Source organism: Orcinus orca, chromosome 12, assembly GCF_937001465.1.
Source record: "Orcinus orca chromosome 12, mOrcOrc1.1, whole genome shotgun sequence".
Lineage (NCBI taxonomy): Eukaryota > Metazoa > Chordata > Mammalia > Artiodactyla > Delphinidae > Orcinus > Orcinus orca.
The window spans coordinates 20,613,398-20,634,104 of NC_064570.1; the positions used below are offsets into that span (position 1 = coordinate 20,613,398).

At 39.6% G+C, this 20,707-nt stretch overlaps 1 protein-coding gene across 1 annotated transcript in view; it reads right to left on the reverse strand.

Moving 5' to 3' along the window:
- The window catches only part of ZC2HC1B (zinc finger C2HC-type containing 1B), a gene marked incomplete at its 5' end in the record, with an annotated part of 36,331 nt that overhangs the window by 2,698 nt on the left and 12,926 nt on the right, over positions 1–20,707 (reverse strand). Inside the window, 3 exon segments of the mRNA XM_049695628.1 lie at positions 73–155; positions 7,456–7,561; positions 11,001–11,140. Coding sequence (XP_049551585.1) covers positions 73–155; positions 7,456–7,561; positions 11,001–11,140 — 329 coding nt within the window.

Sequence of the window (20,707 nt, forward strand, 5' to 3'; positions counted from 1 at the left end):
GCTCAGTAACTGTCTTGCCCATTGGATGATCGGCAACACCTGGATTAGAGGTTAATTTTTTTTTTTTCTTACCTGGCCTCTAGGAGTTAATCTTTTTTTAGGTTTAGTAAATCCTTGTCTGAGTTTTGCTCCAGAAGCAGGGTCCACTGCTAATCCTTTGCAGACATAAACAGATTTGTTATTATGTAAAAGCAAACATTAGCAACAACAGAAAAAAAGGAATGATTACGAAATCCTCACACTGGATTCAAAAATCTCTATTCTTCTTTTGTTTTGTTTAGTTTTGTAGCTATAGACAAGTTCTCAGTCCCCATCCTGGGCCAAATAATAAGGAAAACAGAAACTGTCTCAGGAGCCCTCTCTCCTCCACCCCTAGGCCTTCACTTGCCTATGGATGGGCCCTCTGGACCACCACCTCAGTGGGCCACCATTTATACAAGCTGACCCTTGGGCTTCCCTGGTGGCGCAGTGGTTGAGAATCTGCCTGCTAATGCAGGGGACACGGGTTCGAGCCCTGGTCTGGGAGGATCCCCCATGCGGCGGAGCAGCTGGGCCCGTGAGCCACAACTATTGAGCCTGCGCGTCTGGAGCCTGTGCTCCGCAACAAGAGAGGCCGCGATAGTGAGGCTCGCGCACCGCGATGAAGAGTGGCCCCCGCTTGCCACAACTAGAGAAAGCCCTCGCACAGAAACTCAGACCCAACACAGCAAAAATAAATAAATTCTACAAGCTGACCCTCAACACCTCTCCCCACTACTGCCCTGGCTTTCAAAATATATCCTGAGTATTTCATGTCTTCACAATCCTTTGCCTGCTTTCATGCTAGAAAGGGTTTGATAAGCCTTATGGAAGCATGAGATGCCTTCCCTCCCAGGCGTTATTTACACAGTGATGGACTCAATCCCCAAACAGGACTCTTTTCCTTCGTGTCCAGCAGCACTGCTACGTATGGAGATGTAGGAGTTTATGGATATAGGCATACCATACCATAGTCTGTTTTAAAGGACCACATGGTATGGGACGGGATTCTCAAGGAAATCATTTAAAAAAAAAAAAAAAGAATTAGTGCTCTCTGTCCTAGAGGCCTCCTTTCTATCTAATCAGTGTTTTACAAAGGGGGAATAACCAAACAACCCAAGGAAATTGTGAATCAATATCAAAGAACATAGGATAGAAAGAACTCAGTGTTCGTATTACCCAAAGATCTCCAAGTCTTATTTTTTCCAAGGAATCAGCAACTGACCCTTCAAAACTCATTACATTTGCTGTGCAATTAGGTTAGGTAAGGAGGGGAGGCTAGTGCAGGGAAGATGCTTAACCTGATCAAATCCACTGGCTCCAGAAACCAAAGCAGAACCTACACCAACAAAACTTTATAGGCAATTCACTAAATATATGAAGCAATGCAGCTCTAGAACCCAGAACTACATTTTCACAGTGATCTTAGTCTCTCTGTATAAAGGTGCTGGAGAAGCTGCTGCCCAGAGGTACCTTCCCTGTAAATCTGTCACTCTTATATCAAAACCCTTCAGAAAATAGCCATGTAGATACTTGCTGACTAGGCTATAAACTCAGTTCCCATCTGAACATCAGAATCTTCGTGAGAATGAAGGAAGAGCCACACCATTTTTCTAAAACAATTTCCTAACATATATCTACTAAATAATATATACCTACTAAGTAATATATAATAGTATATAATATGTACTAAATAATGTAATATATAATAATATATAAATATGTTTATATAATTATCTCCTTAATCTTTATATTTTTTGACCCAGTTTTCCCAAAGTAGATAAAGATTTGCTTGGCTCTACCATTTCCTATTAAAAATTACTTGTGTAAGTTGCTTTTCCTCACCTGTAAACTAGGGATATGAATAATATGTCTACTCCCCTGTGTTACTTTGAGGATTAAATGAGGATTAATGAAGATTAATATATGAAGAGCTTAGAAGAGTGTACAATTAAGCACGGGCTACTGTCCATGAAGAAGGGATATTCAGTACAGCAAAAAAGTAGAAACAACCTACCTATTCAAGTCAGGAAAACAGATAAACAAGTTACATTGTATTTCTGTGATATGATACCATGTTTTTAAAGAAACTCTTTGCCATAGGAAAATGTTCAAAGTTTGTTAGTGAAAAAAAGTCAGGAAGTGTACACCAACTATGATCCTAGCTTTGATAAAAGGAAAACAAAAAAGGAGTATAAAGAGAAAAAATGAAAAGAGATATCAATGTTAACAGGGTGTGGAATTATGGACATCTTTTATTTTCTTTACACCATTTATACCATTTCTTTATACCATTTTCCAATATCTTCTACAGTAAGCATTAATTTCTTACATGGCAATGAAAAAAAATGCTCTTTCTCAAGAGACATTTTTGCAGACTAACTTAAAGTGTCTAGGACCAAGAAGTTTCTAAGTCATCATAATAGTCTAACTTACATAAATGCGCGTGCCTGGGGATGTGACACCAGCATTGGTGTTAATCACATATATAGTCTGGACGTCTCGCCAAGCATTTATGACCCTCCTTGCTCTAGTGTCAGCCTTCCATTCTAACTTTAACCCCAGTTCTTCTCCGTGCTTTGGCCAAATGGGCCATTTGTTTCCAGAGTATGTCCTCTGCATTCTTATTTCCATATCTTTGTTAATTGCTTCTGCAACTTTTCTCCATTGGTCAAAATCTAGCTCATCCTGGGACTTCCCTGGTGGTGAAATGGATAAGACTCCATGCTCCCATAAACGGATAAAGAAGATGTGGCACATATATACAATGGAATATTACTCAGCCATAAAAAGAAACGAAATTGTTATTTGTAGTGAGGTGGATGGACCTAGAGTCTGTCATACAGAGTGAAGTAAGTCAGAAAGAGAAAAATAAATACTGTATGCTAACACATATATATGGAATCTAAAGAAAAAAAATGGTTCTGAAGAACCTAGGGGCAGGACAGGAATAAAGATGCAGATGTAGAGAATGGACTTGAGGACACGGGGAGGGGGAAGGGTAAGCCGGGACGAAGTCAGAGAGTGGCAAGGACTTATATATACTACCAAATGTAAAACAGACAGCTAGTGGGAAGCAGCCGCATAGCACAGGGAGATCAGTTCAGTGCTTTGTGACCACCTAGAGGGGTGGGATAGGGAGGGTGGGAGGGAGACGCAAGAGGGAGGCGATATGGGGATATATGTATATCTATAGCTGATTCACTTTGTTATACAGCAGAAACTAACACACCATTGTAAAGCAATTATACTCCAATAAAGATGTTAAAAAAAATAGTAAGAAAAAAAAAAGACTCCGTGCTCCCAATGCAGGGGGCCTGGGTTCAATCCCTGGTCAGGGAACTAGATCCCACATGCATGCCACACTGAGGAGCCCACGTGCCTCACCTAAGGAGCCGGCGAGCCGCAACTAAGGAGCCTGCCTGCTGCAACTAAGGAGCTGGCAAGCCACAACTAAGGAGCCCGCCTGCCGCAACTAAGACCCAGCACAACTAAATAAATTAAAAAAAAAACAAAACAAAGAAACTGAGGCTGAGTTAAAAAAAAAAAAAATGTAGCTCATCCTGAAAGCTCATCCCAAATGCCTCTACCTCTATGAAGCTTCCTCTCTCTGACTGTCACCTCCTCCATAAAGCCTCCTCAGCAAAGTTGATCTCTTGATTCCCTTAGGACTTTTATATCCCACTGTTAAATATTAGATATTAATAATTACTGACTGCCTCTCCCCCTAGACTTTTTAAAGAATCCATGGGTGTAAGAAACAACCATACACAATAACTAGGTGCTGAGTGAATGAATCCTTTTAAACATCCATGTCAGCTGTGTATCAACTTCATGTAACGTCACATGTTCTCTTGGGCAGAGATTTTCCTGTACATACAAAACTTCTTAGAAGACTCTGGGATGGATAAGGATTGTGCCTGACACACATTTCCCCTGACTGTGAATTCAGAACAAAATGTTATTAAATGAGAGATTCTAAATGCTTATTTTACTCAAGAGAGTTGAAGAATGATAGCCAGAGTTTTAGAGGGCTAACTACCAGCTAGATGAAGACAGTAAAGAATTTATGTGGAAGGCGACGGACACCAAGTAGCCTTACTATCGACTGTCAATGTAGAAATAGCAAGACCAACAACAATTTTTAAAAGGCCCTCATATTACAAATAGATTAATACTGACCAGAACAAAAACAATGGCCAGCAGATGTGAATCTGATTCACACAAGGGCCTGTTTACATCACCGAAAGGGACTCAGTGCTTTTCTCCAAGCCTTGAAGAGTTTTGAAAATTAACCTCCCCTCAGTACACTTCTGCTTCCTCCCCAGAATGGCTCCGAATGAAATGTGCCTAATTTAAAGGCACACTAACGCTGACAATTTTAATTTTAAATGTAAACAGGTGAGGCCACAGGAAAGAATAGAAATTAAATTGAAAAAGCATCTTAAGCCTGAAATAAAACAAAAAGCTACCTCTTAAAGCTAATTAACAGGACAATTCTATCATATGCCAGTAATCTAAGTGAGAAATTATGGACTCAAGATACCCACTTTTCTCCAACATATTTCATTCAAAAAGTATTTACTGAGCACTTCATAACTGCCGTGAACAATTCTAACAGCTAGGGATACAGCAGCACAATACAAAATAGACCAGACAGATCCCTGCCTTCTTGAAACTTACATCCCTTTATCTGGGGGTGGGGGGACAAGAAGGAGATAAACAAACCTGTAATGAAATCAGATGATGATAAATGCCATTTTGAAAAACTACAAAGAGAATTATGGAGGCCTCGATCACTTCTAAATACAGAGGCTGGGGGTGAGGTACAAGGGGAAGAGGACACTCAGCAGAGAACTGGAGGGAGGGAGGGAGGGAGGGAGGGAGGGAGGGAGAGAGACAGCAGTGCAGATCAGTGAGGGAGGGCTTTGGCTTTCAGCAGAGAGGGCAGCCAGTGCAAAGGCCCTGAGCCGGAAGTGAGCAGGAGCAACACAGGCCGCTGCAGCTGGACTGAGAGACAGTAGACGGCGAGGTCAGGTGGTGGTACAGAACCTAGTGAGGGCCCTGCTGGACTCTGCCTTTTACTTGGCAACATCACAGTAGTTATAACCACGGCTAACTAGTCAAGAACAAATGTAATACCGTTTTGCTTAGATCTGCTGGCCTACTCCTCTGTTTCCTAGTGTATCAAATTGGTGTCTTTGTAGCGTCCTGCTTAATGCCACATACTGGGACACGGGATTGCTAAGCCCTAATTCAGGACCGTTCCACTGATGCCTTGCTGCTGCTTTAACGAAATTATTTAGTTCACAGAAGGAAACTCTTCCCCTATTTTCAACACTACGCCTGCCTCCCCCGATTCCCAGTCTCTTTCCAGGTTTACTAGAGTGGGGAATGAAAGTCCTGGACTCCGAGGCTGTACTCAGATTTGACTTGGCACACCGTCAGAGTTGTCTAATCCCGATGAATTAAGAAATATTCCCTCTTGGCAAATAAGCTTCAACCTCAAAATCAAAAGGATGTTTTTCACTGGAAGGGAAGCATTATAATATATTCGTTGAAAAAATAAGAAAAGAAGCTATAGTAGAAAGAAATTGTCTTTTCTGAAGGACACTAATTGTTACACTTTAGAAAAAAGCTTGTTAGTGGAAGTTTTACCAAAAGAACACACATATAATTTGAATTCTTTTTTTTCTAAGTGAAAACTAAAACCTACCCCATTGTTAAGTTTCTGCAGATCAGGAAAAAACGAATGATTTGAGTTTAGATGGCTGTGGGGAAATTTTTAAAATATCAATTCAATTTTTAAGCCCATGATAAGCAACTCATGAGGAATTTAAAAACTAATGATAAAAATTTCTAGTGCTATTATTACTTTGACTGTGAAATTGGCACTTCTTATTCTGGTTCTGATAATACCTTCAAAATAAGACTTGTGACCAGATGGGCCAATATGATCATGAATTAATTCATATTGCCTTCATAGTACATGCTGATCATAAAGAAGAATGCACATTATTACTAATGCAGCTCAATGAAGAGAGAAAGCACAGTAGATATCTAATCCAGCTCTGCTGTTTACCAGTTGTGTGCCTCAGTTTCCCTTTCCATAGATTAAAACATTTGGAGGATTATTGCGAAGATTAAATGAAATGGGTCAAGCATATAGTAAGTACTATAATGGTGGTCATACCTTTTCAGTTATTTGAAGAAATTATTTCATTCTAGGAAGGAAATTCTTCCCTTTTTTCTTTTTTTCCAGCCTTACTGAGATCTAATTGAATATAATGTATAAGTTTAAGGTGTACAATATGATGATTGATACACGTATATATTGCAAAATGATTACCACAATAAGATTAGTTAACACACCCATCACCTCACATAGTTGCTTTTGTGTGTATGTGGTGAGAACATTTAAGATCTACTCTCTTAGCAGTTTTTAAGTATATAATACAGTACTGTTAACTAGAGTCACCATGCTGTACTTTAGATCCTCAGAACTTACTCATCTTATTACTGGAAGTTTGTACCCTTTGACCAACATCTCCCCATTTCTCCCACCCTACACTCCACCCATGGCAACCACCATTCTATTCTCTGTTTTTACGAGTTTAACTTTTTAAGGTTCCACACATAAGTGATGTCACAGTATTTGTCCTCCTTCTCTCTGACTTATTTCACTTAGCATAATGCCCTCCAGGTTTATCCATGTTGTCGAAAATGGAAGGATTTCCTTTTCTTTCTTTTTTTTTTTTTTTGTGGTACGCAGGCCTCCCACCACTGCGGCCTCTCCCATCACGGAGCACAGGCTCCAGACGCGCAGGCCCAGCGCCCATGGCCCACGGGCCCAGCCGCTCCGCGGTATGTGGGATCCTCCTGGACCGGGGCACGAACCCGCGTCCCCTGCATCGGCAGGCGGACCCCCAACCACTGCGCCACCAGGGAAGCCCTTCCTTTTCTTTTTATTGCTGAATAATATATACCCCATCTTTATCCATTCATCCATCAACGGACACGTCAGTTGTTTCTATATCTTGGCTATTTGAAAAATGCTGTAATGAACATGGGAGTATGGATATCTCTCTGAGACAGTGATTTCATTTTCTTCCCTTATTTTCAACACAAAACCTGGCACACTGCCATCTCCTAACTTTAATCTCTTTTTAATTTTACCAAACCAGAGAACATTGGTTCTAGACCCCGCTGTTGTAATCAGATCTAACTTTGTACATTTTCAGAGTTGTCTAATCCTGGTAAATTAGGAAATATCCTTTCTTGGCAAATAAGTTTTAACCTCAAACAAACCCACATATCTTTATATCCCAAAGCAACTTCAGATGTCATAGCTTTTGCTGACTGCCAGCAAATCCCAAAGCCAACAGTGGCCCCCTCTGACTCTGTCATTCGATAGTTGAGATGCTCACTCCAACTCACCTGGCCTGGTTGGGACCACACTGGCCTCCAGGGCCCTGTACTGCAGCAGAGCTCCCACAGCACTGGTTACAGTCGTTCCTCCTTTTGGACTCATCTGAACCCTACCCTACAGAGAGAGAGAGAGAGAGAGAGACAGAAAGAGAGACAGAGAAAGAGACAGAAAAACATAGAGACAGAGAGAGAGAGACAGATAGAGACAAAGACAGAGAGAGAGGGGGCAGAGGGGAAGAGTTCTGTAACCTCAGGTAGCACACAGGATGTAAAGCTGTCTCCCCTTCACCAGCAGCAGGATGGAGTCATGTCTGGGACCTGCGACACCCAGGGGAGGGGGACACGCACACCCTGTACCTTAGTAGCCTCATTCCTGTCCTCCCTGCTGGGGCTCAAAACCATGTCTCGGGTTTTAGAGCTTTCATTCCATAATCAAGCCCTTGGTGGAGTGGTGATATGTTAATCCTGTAAAATTAGTTGTATGGAGACATAAGAAATCACTTAATGTCAATAAGGATAGTTATGGAACATTTTAGTTTTTCATTACACTTGAAGATGATTTTGTTTTTAAATACATGAACAGAGAAGAAAAACAGACACTGGCAGGCAGCAAGTGTTTTAAACATGGAATTCCAACATCTCCATGCCACTCCCCTCCCTGCTGAGCAGCAGTAGCAGAACAGTCACAGTAATACAGAAGAAGGACCAAAGGGTTCCTTGGGAGCTCCTTTGTATACTCCTTTTTACCTCGCTACTGATCCCTCAACATCTCCATGGCAACTCCAGTATAAAGATAACCTGTTCCTCCAAGTGAGAATCCTCACTTGGGCAAGGAGAGCTAGGAGGCTAGAGCAGGCAGCTCATCCCCAGCCAAACAAAGAAAGCTATTTTCAGAGGCCCACACTGGTCTCTTTTGGTTAAGGGTATAACACATTTTTATACTTGATTATGTTTAAAATAGAAACACATTTCAGCTGTGCTGTTAACAGCCCTTCAAAACTGAAACAACACCTCCCTTTTTGTTCTCCTTCTCAATAAGCTCCACTATTAGGCAGGGCCCCAGAGTGGTGAAGCTGGCATAAGGGAAACAGCGCTGCTGTTCAAATACACTCTACAGCGAGTTTACTCAGAAAGTAAGCAATTCAGAAAGCAAGCAATTTTTCTTCTGTGTTCCCAATCACCACTTAGCTCTGGAAAACAAGGAGAGGAACAGGGCCAAGTCACTGGCTGCACTCAGGACAGCCAGCTGGCCTTCTTCAGGAATAAAAAGCACTTCCGTCCGCTGCTTCCCTCTGCTCCCCTTGGGCCCACTGACGCCCACTAACTTTGTGGACTGGTTAGAAGAATCGTTCGAAGAAATATAATGCACCCTTTACTGCTTTAGGAAGTATGGAGTTGTCCTTTTTCCAAAACTAAGTTGAAGTCAAGCCCAAAGCAGTCATATTCCCCACCAAATTGTGGGGCCTATCCCACTATAGGAAAAGACCATGAGAGGGGAAGGAGGGCGGGGCAATGTGGAAAGAGGAAAAGGCCAGGGCACCCTGTGTGCAAGGCACTGTACTGGTATTACCTATAATCCTCCCAACAGCTCGGCAAGACACACGTTAAAGTGAGCCTCAAAGAATTGAAGTAACTTTTCCAAGTTTACCTGTAGATAATATAAAACTGAAAGTCAAACCCTGACTACTGACTGAAAAATCTGGGCTCTTTCTACATTGCACTGCTTCCCATGATATTTCAGGTGTAAAGATTGAATCTCTACAACTATATTTATCATAACCACCTTGCCTGCCCCACCAACACACCTATCTCCTGCCTCCTGTGTTCCTTTATCTAGATGTGTCGTATTATCTGCCAGGCTCTGGAGCTAAAAACCTTTCTGCCAACACTGATCCTCTTTTACCTTATACTCGATCAGCTTCTCCGTCCCAACAATTATTTCTTAAATCTACCCGCTCCTCCACACTCACACACACACACACCCCATTAGTCTTCTTACTCTGAGCCCTCATTTTCTTTTCCTGTTGCTGTGGCTTCTAACTGGTCTCTCGCCAAACCATCTTGAACACTAACTGCAAGGGTGATCTTTCTAAAAAAGCAATTCCATGTCACTCCAATCTGCACTATGTGACCAGTTTACACTGCATATAGAATGACACATGAGGCCAGTGATGGATGGTTGGACAGAAAAGCTGAGGTGGTCAGTCTGCAGGGAGAAGAGAAAGCAGCAGCAGAGCAGGAAGAAGAGACAAGATGGAAAGATGGACAGGAGGACTTGCTGGGTTCCAGGGAACTTTCAATTCCTGCTTCCAGGCCCTCAGGCTGGTTGGCCTCAGATTTAGGGCACCTATTCACTTAATCCCTTTTTTCCTCCTCTCTGAGCCAGCCTGGCTTAAAGCCCTTGTGGCTCTGACGCTCACCTGGACTGTCCCATCCCGTCACTCAGCCACAGGCACTCTAGGCTTTGCTCCACGTGGCGGGCTCCTCAGGCCATGAGCTGGACACTTTGTGCACAGTGTCCTTCCCAACTTCAAATCTAGACTGGTAAACCCATCTGTATTTTGCAGAAAGTATCTGCTTCTCTTTGAAGCCTCTGCTGAATCACAAGTGGCCTCTGCCTCCATCTCGCTCCTGTATATGCCAACCACTACACCTTCCTACTGCACTGTTTCCAAGGCCACCTCCTCCTCCGAATCACAAATCCTTGGTCAACCAGCACTTGGCACAGTGGCTGCTTCAGCACAGATATTCAGTAACTGTCTAGTATATGCTGAGCTAGAGCTCAGGTCCATAGTCCGTGGGGTGTGCTATCGTTAGAGAGGGTCCCATCCCTATTACATATTGGATATCATGGAAATCTTTCTAAACATGCTTCATACTGTTAAGTATTGAGAACAATTTAATCTTTTCTTGGTATCTAAGCCATGTTTATGAAACTAATGGTTCTCATGGTATGCTGTAAGCTATGTCCCCGGCACCTTTGATGTGTATGGAGCTGTCTGCTCTCCCCAGTGTTGTCTTTATAAATCTATTGTCTTCCTGGTCCAGTGTTATTTTACTTATTTGTACCTATTTATAACAGCTGTTTTATCCATTTACCTTCAATTGCTGACTCTGTCTTTGAATAGGGTGAAGACCCCTCTCCACAGAGCAAACACATGACCTGTAGAACAAGGCCTCCCTTGTGACGGCTTCCCCCACTTAGGCCAGTTTCACCTCAGGTTCAAGAGTCTTTCTGAGGTGGTTAAGGCTGATAACCACCATTGGTTAGAATTTTACCGTAATACTATAGAAGCACTACTTATACATCTAAGGCTTCAACCTAAGAAGCTTCAAACACTGTAGAAAATTTTTTTCTACAACACCCAAAGGTGCTGTTAGCTGGGAAGCACCCCTCAAAAAGAAGCCAAGTCCCATGAAGATGAGTGACAGTAATTGGCTATCTCGATCCTCACACTTCTCAGGATGGGTAATTTAGGTTCCCTAGCAAATTCTACCTGCTTTCCCTAGGCATGTAAGGGCACAAGAGCCAGCACTTGGGGAGAGATATTCACCTGTGACCTGGTTGCCAATTTGGCTGCTGTCTGGGCTGGATAAAAGACTCGGCGAGAAGACTGATCCTTGCAGAAATTAATGTGTTGAGTGGCTGCGGTTTCATTAAATCTCCTCATACAATATGGACACCGAATATAATCTGAATGTAAAGATAACAATGAAAAAGCAATTAACATTTCAAAAACAACTCTGGAAGGGACTATATGAAATGAAGTAAATAGAATATGAACTCTGCTCCAACATGAAAGAGAGGTACCAAACTCTGGTTTGAGACAGGCTATTCCAGAGGGGGAGACATGCAAGGGCTCAAATAAAGGACAAGGTTTGGTAAATTTTTTCTACCTATGCACTTATTTCAGTTAAAAGTGTTCCCTTAAAATGTTTACATGCTATGTTGCTTTCTTAGAAAATAGATTAATTATATATACTTCGGAACTTCCCAATTAAATGAATTATTTAGTGAACGATTATGTAAAGAAAGGAGTCCTAGAATCACAGAATATTGATATTGATGACTGAAGGGCACAGAAGATTCAAAAGCCCCAGCTGTGGTACTGAGTGGGACAGAAGTTTATACAAAAGTTATGGAGCTACAGAGGGAGTAAGATGTTTCAAAATGTGGGTTTGGGGGATGGCATTTGAAACCAATGTTACAGTCCTTCTGCAGTGGCCAGATTTTCCCACTGAACTCCTAAGTGAGGAGGCAATTGATATGTTCAGAAAGGGGGTTAGGAAAAGGGAGCAGGTGAGGGTTCAAAAACAGAAAAGGGAAGAGCTTCCTGTGTTAGAACCTCTCTGGCAGCCCTGAGGGCACGGGGTCCTCTGAGGTTCTGGGGAATACCCATTGGTCTCAATTTGTCTCATTTGCAATTACTAGACAGTGGGAAAAAGGAGAAGTGAGAAAGATCTAAGGTCTTCTCAGAACGTGGAGATGCTCACATGTTCCAAAACCAGGTTGGAGCCTCCTCCTCCAAAGCAAGGGGGACCATGGGGGTCGTGTCATGTTGTTTTGTTTTGCTTTAGGCGCCTGGAAGGATGACAAAGTGGACATGTGCAACGTAAGAGAATAACTACCTCTTTCCCCAGGAAGGGCCTGAGATAGCACCACCTTAAACTCTGTGTGGAAGTTTGGTTTAGCACAGAGTCAAAATTCCTACACGTGTGAATGGGTATTTAAGGCAGTGAGGTCTTCAAAGTTAAGAGTTTTTTGAAGACATCTTTTAAAGCAGTTTGGGGAGTTTTCTACTTGAACAAATCATTTCCTAAAATGAATACTCATAAAATGAAAGAATTGGAATATGTAAGGAATTGGAATGAAAGAAACGGTTAGCACTTAACCTAACAGTTTATTGCACACTCTGGAAGGCATTACTTCATCATTAATTCCATACTTACTGAACACCTATTATGCTCCAAGCAACTTGGGGATACAATGTCTCTGTAATCAAGGACTAAGCATTCTAATACAGAAACAAAATTTTCCCATAGTGACAAATTCCTTGAACAAAATAGAACAGGACAAAGTAAAACAGAACAAAATAAAATAAAATAGAAATGGTGAAGGCTATGCAGCCTGCCTGACTGGTTCTGAGCCTGAGCTCTTCACCTATGTGTGTGAACTTGGGCATGTTTCTGAACCTCCTTAAGCTTCAATTTCCCCAGTACCTACATATCACCTGTATCATTGAGTTGTTATGAAAGTTAACTATGATAATCCACAGTAGGGCCTGGTACAGTGGGTGGGGAGAACATGCTGTAACTATAAGGAAACAGGCCCAGCCAGGTTGTGTTCCAACTATCAAACAGGAAAGAAACTGCTTATGAAAACTAAAATAGGAAGTGCCATTATCATGCAGGACTCATTTACGATGGTGCAGAAAAACATCTAGAACGGGGTTCGTGGTTCAGGGGTTATTTCTTTAGTTTTACCGGCTGAAAAGTCAAGGTTTATATCAGAAATGCTGCTACCATAAACCAGACTCAGTTTGGGCAAAGACAGTGATTATGGCAGTGACTGTGTTGCTTCCTTAATCCCACTTGTTCATTCATTCATTGTGCCCTTCTGTGTGTTTGGCACTATATGCACTGTGGAGGAAACCAAGCTGAAGCGTAGTATTTCCCTGCTGACAAAGATCTTAGAGACGACTAGAGGCCTAGGTAAAGAAGCAGACAATTACCACTCCGGGGAATAAGCTTTGAAAGGAGGAAGCACTAGGTCCTCCAGGAGTCCACAGGAGGAACACGAAGCCCAGACTTTAGGGGCAGAGGAAGAGAACATCAAATATACTGAGAATGCAAAAACTCTTTTCTTGCAACAATAATTTGAACACAGCATGGCTGAGCTACACGTTCGACCCTCGTCTCAACCTGAGTCACCTCTTCCTCTATCAATAATGATGTCATAAAAATCACTATGTGCTATCTATTTCAATAGATAATGATTTATAACTAATTAATTTATTAATTTATTTATTTTTTGCCACACCGTGCAGCATGCAGGATCCTAGTTCCCTGACCAGGGATAGAACCCGTGCCCCCTGCAGTGGAAGCTTGGAGTCTTAACCACTGGACCACCAGGGGATTCCTGATAATGATTTTTAATGTCTTATTCCGTATCTCATAAAAGATTAAAGTAGAAAAACAAGCATCATTTAAAAATGCAAGCACTTTGTTGAGTACCCATGTCTACATAGCCCTGTGAAACGTGGACCAAATGTCCCAGGACCACTGAAAATCCCAATTGTAAATATTCTATATCACTGCCCTCATAAACTGTCACACAAACCTGGAAAGTTGAATGATTGGCAAACTTACTTAAGTCAGTAAGAATTAGAATAAATACATGCACGTCACAAAAACTGAGCCATGAAATAAGGAATCATGCTGGAAAAAAAATGGAAATTACTTGCGAACTCATACCTACTAGGCCATATGATTAATAATACTAGTAATATCTGTATAAATTTTCTAAGTATTTAAGCTGGAGAATATATGGGCTAATATAAAATCCCTGCACAATCAAAATAATTGAATAGTAATGAAAATGTGCTATTGGAGGTAATCATTTTGCTTGGTGCATAAAATTATAATAAGGGCATAGGGAAGAATTTAATTATAAAACTGTATTTTAGCATAAAAATGTAAAGGGCAGAAAAATAAACTGTACACTTGATGAGGCCTGTACACAAAGGGAATTATTTATTTTAAAGAAACAATAATCCCCACATTTTAAATCCAATGTGGAAATTAGAGAAATTCACACAGCAGACCATCTGACATGGTTTCACTATTCAACTAAAGAACTAGAAGGTAGCCATCAACCCTGCAGCTTCTGCTATTAAAATGAAGTAGTTCTCATAAAAGATGCTTTTATTATACAAAGCTTCTTGCTAAAGTATTACCAAAATCACAGCCATAGATCTTTCTATGGAACATCTTAAGACAACACATGATTTCAAGTTAATTTTCATAAGCACCTAGCAAAAATGAAGCAATTATTAAGAGTATTTTCTGGTACTGAAGTTCAGATGATTTATTTTACGGATGATTTTTATAGTATTACACTTTGGTTTTGTTTTACTTTTTATTTTATTTATTTATTTTTTGGCTGTAACACTTGGCTTGCGGGATCTCAGATCTTAGTTCCCCAACTAGGGATCAAACCCGCGCCCCCGACAGTTTAAGTGTGGAGTCCTAACCACTGGAACACCAGAGAATTCCCTTTTTATACTTTTTAGAATGAACTTTGAGGAATAAGTTATGTGCATTAAAATGCACCTATTTTAAGTGTACAGTTTGAAAAGTTTTGACAAATACATACATTTGTGTAACCACCCCAATTAAAATATGAAACAAGTCTATTACCTCCAAAAGTTCCTTCATGCCCCTTTTCAGTCAATAATTCCCCCAAACCCAGACTCAAGCAACCAAAGATCTATCTTCCTGTCACTAAAGATAAGTTTTACCTCTTCTATATCTTACTACAAGACAGCATCCATGGTGTGCTACATGTATAGTTGCACTTTCTTCTTACTGTTCAGTTGTATTCCATTTTGTAAATATTCCACAGTTTATCCATCCACTTGTTGATGGTCATGTTCAGTTTATGCTACTTAAATGGAGCTGCTATAAACATTAATATGTAAGTCTTTTTTAAGGACATGTTTTCCATTTTTTGCACAAACAGCTAGGAGTGGAATCACTGTATAGGTAAGTGTATGTTTAACTTAAGAAAATACCAAAGTGGCTGTACTATTTTAGACTCCCAGCAGCAGCAGCAGCAGCAGCAGCAGCGTATGAGCGTTCCAGTTGTTCCATATCTTAACCATCACTTGTATTGTCAGTTTTTTATTTTAGCCATTCAAGTGGGTGTGTAGTGGTATCTCACTGTGGTTTTTTTTTTTTTTGCGGTACGCGGGCCTCTCGCTGTTGTGGCCTCTCCCGTTGCGGAGCACAGGCCCTGGACGCGCAGGCTCAGCGGCCATGGCTCACGGGCCCAGCCGCTCCGCGGCATGTGGGATCTTCCCGGACCGGGGCATGAACCCGTGTCCCCTGCATCGGCAGGCGGACTCTCAACCACTGTGCCACCAGGGAAGTCCTCTCACTGTGGTTTTAATTTACATTTCCCTGATGAAAATGATGCTGAGTATCTTTTCACATGCTTAATGACCATTATTTTGTGATGTTCTGTTCAAATACATCTCTTGCCTTTTCCTTATTGGGTTGACTTACTATTGAGTTATAAGACTTCTTTATATATTCTTGATATTTGACTTTCATCAGATACATGTATTATAAATATTTTCTTATCCTGTACCTTGCCTTTGCATTTTCCTAATGGTGTCTCTCAAAACTAATGTTTTTAATTTTGGTGAAGCCCAATTTATCAACTTCCTTTTTAAAAACCTGTTGCTGCATTTTGTGTCCTGCTTAAAAAATCTTTGTTGACTCTTAGATAAAAGATGTTTGGTTTTTCTAGAAATCTTATAGTTGTTGCACTTTATAGGTCAATGATTCATTTTGAATTAATTTTTGTGTATAGTATAAGACTATCCCTTCCCATGTTGAATTACTTTTGTTAAAAATCAACTGCCCATAGATTGGGGGGAGATCTATATTTAGATTCTCTTTTCTGTTCAATTGATATATTAATACCAAATTTCCATGATTACTGTAACATTATAGTAAGTCTTGACATCAGGTAGTGTAAGTCCTCCAATTTTATTCTTTTTTCAAAACTATCCTGGCTATTCAAGATCCTTTGAATTTCTGTGTAATTTTAGAATCAGCTGGTCAATTCCTACTTGGCAAAGAAAACTTGCAGGGATCTTCACTGGAACTACATTGAGTCCATAGATCAATCTGGGGAGAACTGACATCATAACACAATGCATGAGTCTTCCAAACCATGAAAATGGTAAATCTCTCCATCTATTTTAGTCCTCTTTAATTCCTCTAAGCAATGTGTTGTGGTTTTCATTTTAGAAGTCTTACACATATTTTGTTAAATATATGCCTAAGTATTTCATGTTTTTTACATGATTGTAATGGCATTTTTCATTTCATTTTTTCAGTTGTTTATGCCTAGTGTATAGAAATACAATTCACTTGTGTATATTGACCTTATAACCTGAAAGCTTGTTAAAGGAACTTTTAATTTCAGTAGCTTTTTTTGTAGTTTCATAAGATTTTCTACATTTACTCATTCATGATCATGTTGTCTGTGAATAAGGATAGTTTTACTTCCTCCTCTCCAATCTTTAAATTTATGTGTATGTATGTATGTGTGTATAAAATATATAATTTTTTCTTATTACACTGGGTACTATGTCCAGTATAGTGTTAACCAGAAGTGGTCAGAAAGGACATCCTTGCTTTTTTCTTAAATTCAGTGGGAAACTGTTCAGCTTTTCACCGTTAAGTGTGATATTAGCTGTAGATTTTTCAGAGATGTCCTTTATTAAAAGGAAGTTCCCTTCTATTTCTACCTTTCTAAGAGTTTTCTTTTTTAAACATGTATGGGTATTACATTTTCTCACAGGCTTTTTTCCTGTAGCTACTGAGATGATCACATGCTTTAAAAAATATTTTGTTAATATGATGAATTACATTTACTATTTTCTTCCTTCTACTTAATTTAGGTGTAATTTGTTCTTTTTTTTAACTTTTTTTAAAAAATAAATTTATTTATTTATTTTTGGCTGTATTGGGTCTTCGTTGCTGCGCGCGGGCTTTCTCTAGTTGTCGTGAGTGGGGGCTACTCTGTGTCGTGGTGCGCGGGCTTCTCGTTGCGGTGGCTTCTCTTGTTGTGGAGCATGGGCTCTTCAGTAGTTGTAGCACACGGGCTCTAGAGCACAGGCTCAGTAGCCGTGGCACACAGGCCCAGTTGCTCCACTGCATGTGGGATCTTCCCGGACCAGGGCTTGAACCCGTGTCCCCTGCACTGGCAGGCAGATTCTTAACCACTGCACCACCAGGGAAGCCCTTTTTCTAACTTTTTAAAGAGGAAGTTTAAGGCAATTGATTTAAACCTTTTTTCTTTTCTAATATAAGCATTTAAAGCTATAAACTTCCCTCTAAGCACTGCTTTAGCTGAATCCCACAAATTTTGGTATGTTTTCATTACCATTCAGTTCAAAATATTTTCTAATTTTTCTTGTTCTTTCTTCTTAGATCCATGGGGTATTTAGAAATGATTTATTTCCAAATATTCAGGAGTTTTCTAGATATATTTTCATCATTAATTTCTAATTTAATTCTGTTGTGGTCAAATAACATAGTCTGTATGATTTCAGTCCTTTTAGATTTATTAAGACCCACTTTGTGGTCCTGCACGTGGCCTATCTTGATTGAACGTTACATGTGTACTTGATAACAATTATACTCTGCTGTTGCTGTGTATCACACTATAGCTATAGATGTTAATTGGGTCAAAATGTTACAAGCATTTCAGACTGATAGGTCTTCTTGATGAATATATCTTTTTAATTATTATCTCTGTTAATAATACTTGCCCTGAAGTTTACTTTTCCTGATATTAGTATTAGCTACTCCAGTTTTATGATTATTATTTGAATGCATATCTATCTTTTCCTGTGCTTAACATGTCAATCTACAATTGTTCAGACACTGCTGGTATTTCTCTTTTTATCCAGAGGAAAAGCACAAATCATAAGTGTACGGCTCCATGAAATGCTCACAAACTGTGCACACCCGTGAAACCAGCCCAGATCAAGACACAGAGAGTTCCCACCAATCCCCCTTGAGTTGCCTCCTAGTTGTCCCCACCCCTCCAAGTAAAATGACCTCCTGACTTCTAATCTCAGAGACTGAAACCTGAAGCTTCTAAAAAATTGAGTTTCTGATATTTATAAATAAGGAAGTCTGCATTCCTGCCATCCTTTGAGAAATCAGACCCAGCAACCTTGGGTGTGCGTTCCTTTGAGGCAGCTGTGTGCTGAGGCAGGAGCAGCTGTCCCTTAGGGAGGGTGTAGCCTCTCTAGGCCCACCTGGCTCACCTCATTTTGTCACCTGCCTGGCTTGCTTATTTGTGTCTTTATATTTAAGGTGTGTTTCTGTGGAAAGCATATAATTGGACCTTGCTTTATTATTCAGTGTGACAATCTCTGCACTTTATCCTAAGTGTTTAGGTCATTTATATGCAATTGTCCATATGGTTAGGTTTAAATCTATCATCTTGCTATTTGTTTTTATCCTACCAGGTCTTTGTTCCTTTTTTCCTCTTTTCCTGTCTTTTTTTAGATTGAATTTTTTTCCATTTTATCTCCAGTCTATGTATTGTCTTATTAGCTATACATCAATATTTTTGAATGTTTACTCTAGGGCTTATTAATAGGGATCTTTATGATATAATACTCTATCTTCAAACAATGCTATACCTATTCATGTATACCATAAGAACCTTTCAACAATATACATTCATTTTCCTCACTCAACCTTATCCTATTATTTTCATACATATCACTTCCAAATGTTATAATACCCATGTTATTACTTACACTTTAAAAAGTCATTTATAACCCTCAGCTAACATTATACTCAATGGAAAGCAAGACAAGGATGTCTGCTTTCACCAGTGCTATTTAACATGATATTGGAAGTTCTAGCCAGAAGGTTTAGACACAAAAAAGAAATAAAAGGCATACAAATAGGAGAGGAATAGGTAAAATTATCTCTGTTCACAAATGACATAATCAAATATGTAGAAAACCCTAAAGATTCCACACCAGAAACCAACTGTTAGAGCTAATAAGCAAAATTCAGCAAAATTGCAGGACAAAATCAACTCACAAAAATTGCCTGTACGTCTATACACTAACAATCTGAAAAGAAAGTCAACAATTCCATTTACAATAACATCAAAAGAATAAAGTACTTAGAAATAAATTTAACCAAAGAGGCAAAAGACTCATACACTGAAAACTACAAAGCACTGCTGAAAGAAATTAAAGAGGACGTAAATGAATGGAAAGACATTCCATGTTCACGGACTAGAAGACAATATTGTTAAGATGACAACTACGCCCAAAGTGATGTACAGATTTAATGCAATCCCTATCAAAACTCAATGGCATTTTCAGAAATAGAAAAATAAACCCATCCTAAAAATTCATATGGAATCTCAAAGTTTCTAAATAGCCAAAATAATCTTAAAATACTCTCCACTTCCTGATTTCAAAACATACTACAAAGCTATAGTAATCAAAACAGTGTGGTACTGGTATAAAGATAGATATATAGAAAAATGGAATAGAATAAAGAGCCTAGAAATAAGCCTTCATATATATAGTCAATTGACTTTTGATAAGTGTGCCAAGACCTTTCAATGGGGAAGGTACAGTCTTCTCAACAAATAGTGCTGAGAAAGGTACCACATGTAAAACTAGATATCCAACTTCCAATGATCTTACTTTATACCACATTCAAAAATTACTTGGATCAAAGATCTAAATATAAGAGCTAAAACTATAAAAACTGTTAGAATAAAAAACACAGGGGAGAGACTTCAAGATACTGGAGTATTTGACATCAAAAGCTAGGCAACAAACAAAAAAATAGGTAAATTGGACTTCATCAAATTACTTTTGGGCATCAAAGGTACCATCAAGAGAGTGAAAAGACAGTCCACAGAATGAGAGAAAATATCTGAAAATCCTATACCTGATAAGGGATTCGTGTTAACATTAATCTAATCATGCCTCTGGACCTAATTTCTAATTTACAAAAAAACAGGGGATGGAGAAACAAGTTAAATGTTAATTAATATGACTTAAAAAGCAGACAAATCCAGAACATGAGACATTCTAAAAGATAAGTGGCCTGGCAGGGGTATTGTGCAGGATTAAAAGGGACTAAAGAGACAACAAAAGACAATGCATGAACCCTGACTGAATCCTGGATTGTGGCTGAGTGGTGAGGAGAGAGCTTCAAAAGACATTCTTAAGATAACTGGGAAAATATGACTTCATATATTTAGTGTGATAATAGTATTGTGGTTATGCAGAAAAATGTACTTAAGAAATGCATGGTGAAATAGTTATGGGTAAAGTGTGATGATGTTTAAAACTTACTTTTAAATATTTATGCCCCCTCACAAAAAAAAGAGAAAGAGATAAAAAATATGACAATAATGTCCAAATTGTCAAGTTTAAGTGGAAGGTATATGAGTGATCATTGTACTATTCCT